The sequence below is a fragment of the Nomascus leucogenys genome, chromosome 24 (genome assembly GCF_006542625.1).
Source record: "Nomascus leucogenys isolate Asia chromosome 24, Asia_NLE_v1, whole genome shotgun sequence".
NCBI classification, from domain to species: domain Eukaryota; kingdom Metazoa; phylum Chordata; class Mammalia; order Primates; family Hylobatidae; genus Nomascus; species Nomascus leucogenys.
The window spans coordinates 24,348,928-24,361,197 of NC_044404.1; the positions used below are offsets into that span (position 1 = coordinate 24,348,928).

A 12,270-nucleotide genomic window follows, 5' to 3' on the forward strand; every position below is an offset into this window, starting at 1 on the left:
ATGGATGTTCTCCACCACTCTATTCATATTAGCAATCAATTCAAAACAATCACAATTTCCAATAAGACTATACTGGCTCTTTAATTTATGGTACTATCATAGAATAATATACTATATATTTATTTAAAATGATGTTCCGAAAGGATTTTTACTAACATGAAAAGATGTTCCCAGTATCAGCCGGGTACAGTGGCTCACACCTATAATCCTAGCACTTCGGGAAGGCAAGGTGGGTGGAACACTTGAGGTCAGGAGTTTGAGACCAGCCTGACCAATATGGTGAGACACCATCTCCACTAAAAATACAAAAAAAATTAGCCAGGTGTGGTGGCGCGCACCTGTAGTCTCAGCTATTCTGGAGGCTGAGGGAGGAGAATCACTTGAACCCAGGAGGCGAAGGTTGCAGTGAGCCAAGATTGCACCACTGCACTCCAGCCTGGGCAACAGAGCGAGACTCCCTCTCAAAAAAAAAAAAAAAAAAAAAAAAAAATGTTCCCAGTATGTGCTTAAATTTTTAAAGAAGCAGATGTCAGAAGCATTTACAATATTGGATAACTATCTCTCATATTATCTGTTTTGTATATATATTTCTACTAAAAAGGTTATAGCAACACTTGAATTACAAAATACGGAAAACAATGAAAAGCAAAAGCAAGGAATAGATGGCATTTATGCTGCCACTACCAGACAGAGCCAGCCCCCAGGAAGCTGGGGTGGGGGGTGAGCTGAAGGTACCAGATACTGAACTAGATGAGCCTGGATTGAAATCCAGCTGCGGGGCCGGGCATGGTTGCTCACACCTGTAATCCCAGCACTTTGGGAGGCTGAGGCAGATGGATCACTTGAGGTCAGGAGTTTGAGACCAGCCTGGCCAGCATGGTGAAATCCTGTTTTTACTAAAAATACAAAAATTAGCTGGGCGTGGCGGCGCATGCCTGTAATCCCAGCGACTTGGGAGGCTGAGGCAGAAGAATCACTTGAACCCGGGGGGCGGAGGTTGCAGTGAGCCGAGATCGTGCCACTGCACTCCGGCCTGGGTGACAGAGCAAGAATCCATCTCCAAAAAAACAAAACAAAACAAAAACAAAAAGAAATCCAGCTGTGGGACACTGGGCCTGTCACCTGCTTTTCTATCACCTCTGTCTGTGAAGTGGGGATAAAAGAAGAAGAGCTCACACTTTCTGAGCACATGATTATGTGGTGAGTACCTGCTCCCTGGGGCTTTGGAGCATTCAATGAGATAATGAATGTAAGGCCCCTGGCACCCACGGGGAGCTTAACAGATGCTAGTACCCACCCTTCCCTCCTGTTCTGTGTTATAAGAGGTTCAGGGCTTCTCAGGATCCGCCCCCCGGGAGGGAGCGGGAGCAGGAGCAGGTGGCGGACTGTAGAGGTTCCCGCATCCCAGGGCTCACTGGCAGGGACTCTGGCCAACCCCAGGGATGCTGGCTTTGTTCTTCTGTATAGACAGACAAGGTGGGGTTTTGCCCATAGATGATGCAAGGCAGAGGAGCGTGAACTGGGGCTGAGCCTCCTAATTAGCGCTGGTTTTGTTATTCAGCTTCAGATTGATCTTTTCAACTTTAATCTGGATTTGCTGAAATCTGACATGCACTACAATTTTATCCACACCCCTCTGCAAGAGGCATGATTGCAGAAGCAAACCTTCCCTGCTCCTCCTCCTGGTTCTGGGGCCCAAGGTTCCTGGGGCAGCTCTGGTGCTCAAGGCTCCTGGGGGTGGGGCGTGGTCTGTGGGACTGATTTGGGATAATCTAATATAATGAGTGCTCTGGGACTGGAGGTCAGAGAGCACAGGCGTGGTGCAACACCTTTCCCCAAGGCCAGCAGGGGAAACACTTGCAGGAAAGCTCTTGTGTATTCCTGAATCTTGGAGGTTCCAGAAGGGACAATGGAATGATGGAAGACGTGGGCTTCTTAGTGAGACCCCTCTGGGCTTGTGTCTGCCATTTACTGGCTGTGTGTCACTGGGCAAGTCATTTCAACTCTCTGAGCCTCCATTTCCTCACCTGAAAAGCAGGGCTAAGTGGATGAACCTATGATGGCAGACCTGCAAGAATGCGTGGAAACCACTCACCGTGGAGTGGGTGCTCCAGAAAGAGAGCTGCCTCCTCTGTTTTATACTGGATGATGAAGTCACCTCTAGCATAGGAGAAAAGGAATGTGGCAGCTCAGTGTTGAAGGAACAGGATGTATGGTCATGCCCTGTATCTCCCGCCCCTCCCCAGTGGCCTCTGATGGCACCTGGGGTATACGAATGTGCACACTTCTGCGGTGAGAAGCCACTTCTCCACTTGGCTGCCCAGAGCAGGTATGCTAGGTCATAAAAGGGGAGGCCAGGAAGCCGCTTTGGAGGCCCATTTCCAGAGCCAGCCATAGTCCTCCTGGTAGGGACAGTTGGCTGTCTTCTCACCTCTCCTCTTTGTTCAGTACCTGCCTGCTACTCCTCCCCACCCAAAGACTAAATCCTTCCAAAGACTCCCTGTGAAGAAGTAGGTGCCCTGCTAATCAAATCTGGGACACTTAACCCTTAGGTCAAGGCCAGTGCAAAGCAGCTGCTTACCTGGGGGAGGTCCTTTATCAGCAAAAGCGAAAGATCCTCTTTGGGTTTTTGACATAAACCCGGCTCGAGCACAGACGTTGTTTCTCTGCTTGCAGCAAGAGACAGAGGCCTAGGGGGAGAAAATACACCCAGCGTACTCAGTGCCTTTCCTTTCTTTTGTCTTCGTCATCGTGCCTGGACAAGTGGCAAATCTACGTAAAAAAAATCAAACCGAAACCTGTCCTTCTTAGCAAATGAACAGATGTGAGCTGTAAAGGTCACACTGGCTGTGGCTTCACTGTCATCCCAGCTCAAGAGGTCTATGAGTTTGTGATCCCCGGAAAATGCTGGTCACTCAATAAGGAACAGGACGCACAGCTAGCTGCAGGCTGGCTTCTAGGCTCACTTCTGCTAAGGACAGGCTGTGTGGCCCTGCATCAGTTCTGTAACCTCTCTGAAACCCAGTTTTCTCATCTGTAAAATGGATTGGACAGTCAGCTCCACTTGCTGTGGAGTTCCGTCAGGGAGTGGGGGTGGGCCAACAGAGATCACCTCTAGGAAAGTGTTTTTTTTTTTTCTTTTTTTGAGACAGAGTCTCGCTCTGTCTCCCAGGCTGGAGTGCAGTGGCACGATCTCCACTCACTGCAAGCTCTGCCTCCTGGGTTCACACCATTCTCCTGCCTCAGCCTCCAGAGTAGCTGGGACTACAGGCATGCACCACCTACGCCCGGCTAATTTTTTTGTATTTTTAGTAGAGACGGGTTTTCACCGTGTTAGCTAGGATGGCCTCGATCTCCTGACCTCGTGATCCGCCCGCCTCGGCCGCCCAAAGTGCTGGGATTACAGGTGTGAGCCACCGCACCTGGCCGGAAAGTGTCTTCTTTTTTTTAAGTGTGTAACGCTACACCCGCAAATTATCTTCATTATTGTTGCTACTTTTTTTTTTTTTTGGAGACAGAGTCTCGCTGTGTTGCCCAGGCTGGAGTGCAGTGATGCCATCTCAGCTCACTGCAACCTCTGCCTCCCAGGATCAAGCAATCCTCCCACCTCAGCCTCCAGAGTAGCAGGAACTACAGGCACATGCCACCACACCTGGCTAATTGTTTTGTGTTTTTTTGTAGAGATGGGGTTTCACCATGTTGCCTAGGCTGGTCTTGAACTCCTAGACTCAAATGATCTGCCTGCCTCGGCCTCCCAAAGTGTTGGGATTACAGGCGTGAGCCACTGCACCCGGTTTTCTACTATTTTTCCTGTTTTCGGGACACGTAGTCCTACCCATCCCCAACCTCATTCCTAGGTGCATTGCTCACTGTTCAAACAGCCCTTCTACAAATGCAGCATTTGGGGCACACAAGAAAGTCGCGTCATTTAAGATTGTGATCACATTTGCAAGCACTCCCTTGTCTCGACTTTCCTGAAGTGACCAGAAATGAAGAATTCTGGCCGACTCACGAAATACATTTGAGAGTATGTGATGTGTCCAGAACTCTAAAAATAATAGGAAAAAAACCCTGAGATCATTCTTCTGTTACATGTGAATCATAAATATTTTAAATGCCAATTTGCAGTCTCCTGTATTCATTGGAGAACAGAGGCAATACAAATCAAACCTGTGATTGCTGGGGATATTTGCTGAATGAGTGAAACTATTTGCTGGGGCCAGGATGGTTTGATTTGCTGTGATACTCCTTTGTCAAAAAAAATGTTTCTCGAGAAATGCAGATGGCATTTTGATTTTGTGTTTACAAAGGTGGAGGAATTTAGCTTTTCCCAGGGCCCTAATGGCTAGACGGCATGCAGAGAGGGCAAACAAAGAGACCAGATGGGACAGGTTAATTACTGGACATGGGGAGTGGGGGAGAGGAGCCAGGTTGCCGGAGAGAAGGTAATAACACAGTATCGAGGAAGAGGACTTGATATACAAGTGAGGGATGGTGGCAGCAAAGGCAGAGAAAGGCTTTGACAGACCTCAAAGCACAGTGTGGCTAACAGGATTACTGCATTTCTACTCCTCACCAGTTGACCCAACCATTGTTTTCCTGGCCTGAAAAAAAGCCACCTGTAGACAAAACAGCACTTCAGCTTTATTTTTCACCCAGACAGAAAAGCAACTGAAAAAGGGAGCATTTTTGTATATGCTGAGTGTGTGTCACTGGAAGATTTCCCCATGGGGCCAGGAAAATATTCAGCAGGTTAAAAAAGACTGAAGCAGATTTACTGTATTGCCATGGAAAGAAATCTAAGAAGAAAATGCAATGTGTGCTGTGTACAGCATAATGCTAACACTGGTGGAGGGACAGAGGTGGGAGAGAATATGAAAGAAATTGCACCTGGTTTTTGTTTTGTTTTGAGATGGAGTCTCACTCTGCCACCCAGGCTGGAGTGCAGTGGTGTGATCGGCTCACTGCAACCTCCAGTTTCCAGGTTCGAGCAATTCTCCTGCCTCAGCCTCCCGAGTAGCTGGGATTACAGGTGTGTCCCACCATGCCTGGCTAATTTTTCTATTTTCAGTAGAGGTGGGGTTTCACTATATTGGCCAGGCTGGTCTCCAACTCCTGACCTCAGGTGATCTGTTCGCCTTGGCCTCCCAAAGTGCTGGGATTACAGGCGTGAGCCACTGTGCCCGGCCTGCACCTGGTTTTTGATGCAGTGGTTTGCTTTGAGAAGTAGAATTATAAGGGACTTCCACTTCCTAATTCATGGGTTTCTACAGGGCTTGAATATATTTTATGATGAGCATGTATTATTTTCAGGGTCATATTAAGACAATAATGAACAAAAAACATGCGCCTAAATGTATCTATTGGCAGAAGGACACAATTCTGACTTGGGAAGAGGTCCTTTCTAGATTAACAGCTGTATACTACTGGAAAGTTATTCCTTTGATGCCATAAACATTGATTGGATGCTAACTGCATCCCAGGACCTGTGCTGGGCATTGGAGACAGGAAGCCGGGTGAAGGAGTAGACAGTGATTCGGGGAGAATGGTGCATGAAACACTGATGGCAGCGTCCTTCAGCTACAACCAGGAGGCTGCAGAGAGGGGCAAGTGCACAGTCAGTGCCTGTGTTTTTCTCCCAAGTAGCCTGGTTCCCACTTGGGATTGGCAAAGGGGCAATGGCTAAGCCCCTTTCTGATCACTTTCTTGGATCACACCTTGCCGTCTCTCCTGTTAGCATAATAATCTCCTCGCTGGTTTTCCAGAACCCACTCTACAACCCATACTGCAGTCCATTCACCACACAGCAGCTGGGAGGAACTTTTTAAAAAATATATCAGATTGGCCGGAAGCGGTGGCTCACACCTGTAATCCCAGCACTTTGGGAGGCTGAGGTGGGTGGATTACGAGGTCAGGAGTTTGAGACCAGCCTGGCCAACATGGTGAAACCCCATCTCTACTAAAAAAAAAATACAGGCCGGGCGCGGTGGCTCACGCTTGTAATCCCAGCACTTTGGGAGGCCGAGGCGGGCGGATCACAAGGTCAGGAGATCGAGACCACGGTGAAACCCCGTCTCTACTAAAAATACAAAAAAAATTAGCCGGGCGTGGTGGCGGGCGCCTGTAGTCCCAGCTACTCGGAGAGGCTGAGGCAGGAGAATGGCGTGAACCCAGGAGGTGGAGCTTGCAGTGAGCCGAGATCGCGCCACTGCACTCCAGCCTGGGCGACACAGCGAGACTCCGTCTCAAAAAAAAAAAATACAAAAATTAGTCGGGCATGGTGGCATGCACCTGTAATCCCAGCTGAGGCAGGAGAATTACTTGAACTGGGGAGGCGGAGGTTGCAGTGAGCCAAGATCATGCCACTGCACTCCAGCCTGGGCAACAGAGCAAGACTCCATCTAAAAAAAAAAAAAGCATCAGATCACACCACCCCACACCTCCAGCCCCCCTTGTGGGCTTCCTATGACCCAGAGAACAAAATGTGAACTTCCTCCTAGGATCTTCAGGGCCCTGCATGAACTGTCTGCGGCCTGTCTGGCGCTCCCTTCTCCCTTCTCCTCTTGCTCATGCTACACTAGCCACTCGACCTTCCTGTAGGTCCTCATGGGCTGGGCTCCTTGCTATACCAGGACCTTGGCACATGCTCTTTCTCCAACCCTGGCTCTTCCTCAATCCTTGGGTCTCAGCCTCGGAGCCTTCTCTGACCACCAAGTCTAAAGTATGTGGTACTGCCAACCTCCCTATCTCCCACGTATTCTCCCTCAGGCTCCAGCTGTCCCTCAAAGTTGACCACAGTTTGTAATTATTTTGTTTACCTGTTCTTTTCTGAATTCTCCACTGGAATCTAAGCTGTATCACCAGCCTGGCACAGAGGAGCAACAGGATCCACAGAGGGAAGCCTGTCAGGGCTGGAACGAGGTGACTTTGATCATTCCCCAGCTTTCCACCCCAGCCATCCACCGGTGCCCTTCAAGCTGGCCTTCAAGCTGGGTAACTTTGGGCAAGTCCCTTCACCTCTCTGAGCCTCAGCTTTCTCTTCTTTATACTGGGAACAAGATAATCCACTTTATGGATTCACTTGTGAGTATTAAATATGATTAATACATAACTCTTAGACCAGCACTTAGTACATGAGAAGTGCTTCATCCTCCTCCCCCTCCTCCTCCTCATTTTCGGGCTCTGATTATGCCGAGGGAAGACTGCCTGGAGTTGGACTGCCCAGTATAGTAGCCACAGGTTGCACGTGGCTATTGGCCCTGGAAACGTGGGTGGCCCAAAATAACATGTGCTGGAAGAATAAAACACATGCTGGATTTTAAAGACTCAGTACAAGGAAAACAATCTTCCTCAAATATAAACTTCATAACCTTTATATTGATTAGTGTTGAAATGATAATATTTTGGATCTGTTGGGTAAACTATATTACTCAAATTAACTTCATCTGTCCCTTTTTCTTTTTAGATGTGGCTACTAGAAAATCTTAAATGAGGCCGGGCGCGGTGGCTCCCGCCTGTAATCCCAGCACTTTGGGAGGCCGAGGCGGGTGGATCACGAGGTCAGGAGATCGAGACCATCCTCGCTAACATGGTGAAACCCCGTCTCTACTAAAAATACAAAAAATTAGCTGGGCGTGGTGGCGGGCGCCTGTAGTCCCAGATACTTGGGAGGCTGAGGCAGGAGAATGGTGTGAACCCGGGAGGCAGAGCTTGCAGTGAGCCGAGATCGCACCACTGCACTCCAGCCTGGGGGACAGAGAGAGACTCCGTCTCAAAAAAAAAAAAAAGAAAGGAAAATCTTTAATGATGTCTGTGGCTCCTATTCTACTTCTAGTGGACAGTGCTGGCCTAACAGGCACTTATATTACTTTGGACACATTATAATTGCTTGAAGCCATCACAGAAGGTGGGCAGGATTTTTGTAGTCAGAAAAATAATTATTAATTATAAATATTATGAAGGAGAAAAGGAAATGGTATAGTAAATGTATAAAACCAAAATAGTTTGGAAAATGGCACAATAACATTGATGTCTTAAGTACGATTCATATCTTGCACACTTCAGAGTGCTTTCACGTTCGTTGCCTTATGGTAACCCTGTAGGGCAAGTAGAATCGATTCCATTGTACAGTGGGGGCTGTGACTTACTTACTTGCCTTGTATTTAAAGGTAAGTAAATACCCTTCATGTACTAACAAAGACAGCCCTACCAATCTCCATGTATTGTGTGGTCCTTGTGTGACTGGTGCTGTCCTGGGCATGCAGCATACACTGTCTCATTTAATATTGCATTAACATGATAAGGTGAACATACATCATCATTTTACAGATCAATAAACTAAGCTCTGGAAAGGTTAAGGGATTTGCCCAAGGCCACAAAGTTAGAAAGTGGCAAGAGACAAGAGCTAAACCAAACCTTCCTGAATCCATCTCTTAACCATCCACCCCATTCTGCCTCAGTGAATACAAAGCGATCATAATTGGCACAGCAGGGCACGACTGTTAAAACACCTATTTTCTGATATGAAAGTTTATTTTCCTTAGAAGAACCTAAAAAGGAAATCACTAGTGGCTGCAGACAAAGTGGTAAATAATCCACCCATTGTTACACATGAGAAAACTATGTCCCAGAAAGGTTACAGGACAAGAGTAATTAGAATATGTGTTTCTCAGGGCAGTGGCCTCCCCACAGCTTGATACTGGTCTCCATGTTGCCCACCCTGATCTCTGGGGTCTGCGAATTCCCTGTAAGAGTCTTGTACAGCCTTAGGCACCCATTGGGTAGTCAACAAATGCTAACTGGCTTGACAATTGCATTAAAATACGATGTCCCCAAGATCCCCTCTTCCTTTTATTTTAGTAAACCGTTAATTTGATCTATATTTAGCAAGCATAGGCAGAGTTCTTACATTGTAATAGTTTGGTGCAGGAGTTTCAAATTTGGGAACTTTCATAAAGCTTGGCAACTGGAACATGCTGGAACATGAATTACTAAAGTCTCTCTTGGAAATAAAATCCGATAGGATAGTGTATGTGTTCGCCGCAGGGTATTTAGAAATGATGGTGTCCAATCGGGCGCACTGTAAGGAGACAACCAAAGGAATAAGCATTGTCACATAATATTGTGGCTCTGAAGGACAGATGCCAAAAAGATGGTGACCAGCACAAGGTCTACATGCATTTTATAAAAGGCAAAACTCTGGCAGGTAACAATGATAAACTGACCTCGGGCTTTGAGGATCTTCCCTTGGAAAACGCAAGTTCAGACCTGTACTCGCTTCTGTAAACTAACTCAAATTATTCATCTTCTGTTTGGGACTTGGCAAAAATGATTTTGCCATAAATGCATTTCCACCCAATCCTGTTCCAGGCCACTTACCCTTGACTCATCAGCTGTTGGGTAATTTATGTGATAGGAAGCTTTAGACGCTCTTCTCAGCCTAGGCTTTTCTTCTGAGTAAAATCTCACATCTTGTTTCGAAGGTTAAATGATCTGAACTGCCTAAGCAACAAGTTTGCTTCAAACAAAGCTCCAGGGGGCTTGTTGTCCATCCGTGCCTCCTACCCTCCACCAAATTACTGTTTTCATCAAATCCTACAGTATTTTCACTGTTTAACAGAACCAATCCCACTCCTTTCAGGAAGCCACGATAAATTATCTTCAGTTAAAAAACAAACAGAATCAATGTTTGTCAAAAGAACAGGGACAAAAGTCACAGAAACTCAGTGATAACATCACTTTCCCCTAAGATAGCATGGCAAGTATTGGAGTCTGATAAAACAAAAAATTTCCCACTATTTAATGGTCAAAAGCTTGAGAACATTGCCCTGGGTTTTCTCACTTGATAGGAATCAATAACTACACAAACACAGAAAGTGGGTGAGCCAAAAGGAAGGCATTAGGGGACCCCTACTTCACTCTGTGCTTGGTGGTGACGGTCCCCAGTGTCTGGTTTATGGACCCCCACTAGCATTTGGGTGGGTGTAGCACCAGAAGTGGGAGTGTTCTTGTCCAGAGCCTAAGTTGTTCAGAGCCTAACCTGGGTTCAAGCCCCAGCTCAACCTCAGCCTCTTCAGTAATGGGGAGTTAACTTCAAAGCTGATCTGTTCCTTGAGTATCCAACTCTGCCAAACTCGAATTCTAATAAGAAGTGGCTACATGCAGTGTGTAAGGATTTGCTGATGCTCCTAGAAGTAAGGTCACCCCAGCTTTGAATGTGCTTCATCTTTTTCATTCTGGCCAAGAGTTAACCAATACCTTTGGTGGGTTTTTGTGTTGAATCCTCACGACAACCCTGAGCAGTGGATCTTAAGATTATCTCTACTTTACAGATGAGGAAGCTGAACTTCCTCAGCTAATTCAGGCGGAGGACCAGCATTCCTACCCAAGCAGTCGGCCTCCACTACATGACATGGATCAGAGAGCCCATTCTAAAGAGGAAAGGGTTGAGTGGCATGGCCCTGGGATAACAGCAAGCCCATTCAATCATAGACTCTTTTTTGGTTTAGAACACCTATGACTTACATTCTGAAAATGAAAAGACTTCTTCCCAAAAAAGTCCCAGTAGAGGCAATGTTTTATAAAGTATCGTAATAGAATTAGTCTCAGAGTGTGGCTAGAGTAACACTCACTCACCAACACTACACACCTCTTGGTTTACTTGCCAGGCCTGTGGCCTCCAATCTGGCCAAACGCCGGCATTTATGAACTTCTCTCCAGCACCTGCTAACTTTTCTAGAGCCACTCCTGCCAGCATGCAAATACAGAGAGGCCATCAAACTCTCCACCCACCTGCCTCATACACTTCTCCTAGTCAGTCCTGTGGAAGATTCTGGAGCAAAGATTTGGAATATACTAATAAAGCTCTTTATATCATTCGGACTTAGAGAGATGACAGGTCTCTCAAAAGGTTGGGTGTAGTTGTTTCAACAGTCATGAGGAAGTTTCTAAAATTTATAGACCCACAGAGTTTTTTGGTCAGCCTCACCCATAATCACATTCCTACTGGTCATTCTGATCTTTCTCTGATGAGAGCTACTTTTAATTCCCTCCAAGTCTTGGGATGCAGAAGTGGAGGAGGTGCTAAAGGTGAAAGTTACTGAAAGAGGCGGTGGGGTGGGGGGCTATGAAATTCTCATCCAGCTTACACAGGAATGAGGTAAAATGCAGAGATCTCCCAATAGATCGCCATTGACCACTTCAGGCACTCATCCCCAGGTATAGGACCTTAAGGTGCTTATACCTGAGTGTAACATAACTATAAATACAAATTCCCATATTTGTGAAAGGGAGGAGAGGGGGAAGCCTGAACAGCTCAAAGTCTGCCTTCTTTAGGGTTTGGTTCTGAATTTTTTAAAGGCCTGAAAGGCGTGGCTAGGTTCTGCAACACTCAGCTCTTGCCTTGGGCCCCTTCTCCTCCAGAGAGTCCGGCTTTTCGTTTGGAAAGTTACCGCACGCAAAGCCTGTAGACAACCAGTCGTGTCCTCTGATTCAGTCTCTTTGTTGGCACCAAGAAGGAATGGGCAGTGCCATTATTTAGCAAAGAAGTTCTCGGAGAGAAAACCTAGGTGTTGCAGGAAGTATTGTTTGTGACTCAGGTGGTAACAATCATAATATTTAGCATGTTTATAATGCTTTGCTGTTTCAAAGAGTATTTCACTCATTGCAACGTTAATTTGCCCAGTGCCTCCAGGGAGTCTCCACTTTCGTGAGGCAACTGGGACACAGAAGGGTGACGTGCTTGAGGTCACGTCAAGAATCCACAGCTGAGGCAGGATCAGGTCTGAAGTCTTGTCTTCTACACCAGGACTTCATGAGACGGCACTTCTTTTGAGTTTCTTTCCTAGCAGAGCTGGTGGCAGAAAAATAGGTAGAGGCATGGCTGTTCTGTGGACCTACTGAGGCCATGTACAAACTCAGCTTCTTCGGTAATGGGGAGTTAACTCCAAAGCTGGTCTGTTCCTTGAGTATCCAATTCTGCCAAATTCAAATTCCAATAAGACGTGGCTACATTTAGTGTGTCTTAAATGGTCCCTTTGTGTGGTTAAAAAAAAAATCAATTCCAATGTCAGGCATCATAATACATCTGTGCAAGAAATTATTATAACTTTTAAAGGGACAAGATGGCATATGTTTGTTAATTTAATGTTAGAGTCTGGGCTTGCTTTCTTTTCACTTTTTTTTTTTTTTTTGGGACAGAGTCTGCCTCTGTCACCCAGGCTGGAGTGTGATGGTGAAATCATAGTTCACTGCAGCCTCAACCTCCTGGAC

The 12,270-nt window shown here is 46.5% G+C and overlaps 1 protein-coding gene across 2 annotated transcripts in view; it reads right to left on the reverse strand.

Annotated features, from left to right (window-relative positions):
- Positions 1-12,270, reverse strand: part of STPG1 (sperm tail PG-rich repeat containing 1) — a 57,988-nt gene that overhangs the window by 14,711 nt on the left and 31,007 nt on the right. For both annotated transcript variants that reach the window (XM_030805142.1, XM_030805143.1), the window contains 2 exons: positions 8,909-9,079; positions 2,582-2,690 (listed from right to left, as the gene is read on the reverse strand). In XM_030805142.1, the coding sequence (XP_030661002.1) occupies positions 2,582-2,690; positions 8,909-9,079 (280 nt within the window). The remainder of the gene's footprint in view (positions 1-2,581; positions 2,691-8,908; positions 9,080-12,270) is intronic.